We start from the raw sequence: 2573 nt of genomic DNA on the forward strand, positions 1-2573 counted from the left end.
AGCTGGGCATGGTGGCGCGTGCCTGTAGTCCCAGCTACTCAGGAGGCTGAGGTAGGAGAATTGCCTGAACCCAGGAGGCGGAGGTTGCGGTGAGCCGAGATCGCGCCATTGCACTCCAGCCTGGGTAACAAGAGCGAAACTCCGTCTCCAAAAAAAAAAAAAAAGAATTTTTTTGAGACAGACTCTCCCTTTGTCGCCCAGATTGGGGTGCAGTGGCAAGATCTCAGCTCACTGCAATCTCCACCTCCCAGGTTCAAGAGATTCTCCTGCCTCGGCCTCCCAAGTAGCTGGGACTACATGCATGTGCCACCACATCCAGCTAATTCTTGTATTTTTAGTAGAGACAGGGTTTCACCATGTTGGCCGGGCTAGTCTCGAACTCCTGACCTCAAGTGATCTGCCAGCCTTGGCCTCCCAAAGTGCTGGGATTACAGGCCTGGGCCACCACGCCAGGCCCTGATAATATTATTCTGAATTTTTTTTTTGAGACAGGGTCTCACTCTGTTGCACAGGCTGAAGTGCAGTGGCACGATCTTGGCTCACTGCAACCTCCACCTCCCCAGTTCAAGCAATTCCACCCACCTCCAAGCAGCTGGAACTACAGGTGCCTGCCATCTGCAGTTGGCCAGGCTGGTCTTGAACTCCTGACCTTAGGTGATCCGCCCACCTCAGCCTCCCGAGTAGGTGGGACTACAGGCACGTGCCACCACGCCCAGCTAATTTTTATATTTTTAGTAGAGATAGGGTTTCACCATGTTGGCCAGGATGGTCTCAATCTCTTGACCTCGTTATCTGCCTGCCTCAGACTCCCAAAGTGCTGGGATTACAGGCGTGAGCCACCGCACCCAGCCTTATTTGCCTTTTTAAAATAAAAATTGGTTTAGGCTGAGCGTGGTGGGTCATGTCTGTAATTCCAGCACTTTGGGAGGCTGAGGTGGGCAAATCACCTGAGGTCGGGAGTTCAAGACCAGCCTGGCCAACATGGTGAAACCCTGTCTCCACCAAAAATACAAAAATTAGCTGGGCGTGGTGTTGGGCACCTGTAATCCCAGCTGCTTGGGAGGCTGAGGCTGGAGAATTACTTGAATCCAGGAGGTGGGGAGGTTCCAGTGATCAGAGATTGCACCATTGCATTCCAGCCTGGGTGACAAGAGTGAAACTCCAACTCAAAAACCAACAAAAAAAGTTGGTTTACAAAAGGTAATGATTAGTTTTACAACATCAAGAGATAATGTATTTCATTAACTGAGAAGATTTGGAAAATAGGTTGGATAAGAATAAAAGATATTAGCAAATCAGAAATGAAAATTAAAGTCCACAATTTGCAAAATTAAGCACCCACAGCATAAGGACTTTGAAATAAAGCTATTTTCCTGACTAGTTAAAATGTAATATATTTCTATAAAATAAATATATATCAAAAATTGCGAAAAACATTCATACCTTTGAATAAATATCTTAAGAATGTTTGCAAAGGAAACAAGAAAAAAATAATGAACAAAGGAGATTCATAATATACAGCTATAAAAATTAATAAATTATACTTCCAATCCTAGGAGAACTGTAAAAATACTATGGTGACTAGTAATTCAAAAATTATATAAACTAATATCAGTTAATGAATACAACTATAAATCAAATACCTAAAATAAACATCTTAAAAATATGCAGTAAAGGAAAATGCTTAATAAGCAAAAAAAGCAGAATACAAAAGATCTTGTAATAAATATTCAGAAATAAAAACAATTAGTTCAGGAAATAGGATTAAAGTAATAATTGTTTTCTATTTTAATTTTTCAATTATTTAATATTGTTACACTGCCATAACAAATTTTAAAAGGAAAATACTTATGTATAAATGAAGACCAGACCTTTTAAACTTTTTCTTAGACAAAATTAGAAAACATTTTTTTCAGTTAAAAGGATACAAAATATATGTAGCAAAATAAGCTACAAGTACTTGAACATAAAAGGTGTCCTTATATTTGGATAAAACTTTTCCTAGAGCCTTGGCATCATCCATATCTCTGGGAACCTTCATATTCACTCTTTCTTCTCTGAAGAAATAAAGTGAAACATTTTAGAACAGAATTTTGCCAAGAAAATATCAAAGTCAATTTCAAAACATGAAGTTTTATCCAAAATGATTTGATGTATCTTAACTCTAACAATTTTTTAGTTTAAAAGTCTATAATTTTTTCTTTTGAGACACAGAGTCTTGCTCTGCTGCCAAGGCTGCAGTGCAGTGGTGCAATCTCAGTTCATTGCAATCTCCCAAATTCAGGTGAGTTTCCTGCCTCCGCCTCCCAAGTAGCTGGAATTATAGGAGCATGCCACCATACCCGCCTAATTTTTGCATTTTTAGTAGAGACAGGATTTCATCATGTTGGCCAGGCTGGTCTTGAACTCCTGACCTCAGGTGATCTGCCCACTTTGTAATCCTACCACAGTGCTGGGATTATGGGCATGAGCCACCATGCCTGACTATAAATTATTTTTTAATGCTTTAAGATAATTTCATGAGACAGGCAAATTTTTTCTTCGTTTCTTTTTTTTTTTTTTTTTTTTTTTTT

The 2573-nt window shown here is 39.7% G+C and overlaps 1 protein-coding gene across 3 annotated transcripts in view; it reads right to left on the reverse strand.

Annotated features, from left to right (window-relative positions):
- Positions 1-1764: 1764 nt before the first annotated feature.
- TMEM41B (transmembrane protein 41B) overlaps positions 1765-2573 on the reverse strand; it is a 19403-nt gene continuing 18594 nt past the window's right edge. For all 3 annotated transcript variants that reach the window (XM_032272616.1, XM_032272615.1, XM_032272614.1), the window contains one exon: positions 1765-2057. In XM_032272616.1, coding sequence (XP_032128507.1) covers positions 1913-2057 — 145 coding nt within the window. In that variant the 3' untranslated portion in view covers positions 1765-1912. The remainder of the gene's footprint in view (positions 2058-2573) is intronic.

The sequence above is a fragment of the Sapajus apella genome, unplaced genomic scaffold (assembly GCF_009761245.1).
Source record: "Sapajus apella isolate SASKATOON/1434 unplaced genomic scaffold, GSC_monkey_1.0 scaffold754, whole genome shotgun sequence".
Classification (NCBI taxonomy): Eukaryota; Metazoa; Chordata; class Mammalia; order Primates; family Cebidae; genus Sapajus; species Sapajus apella.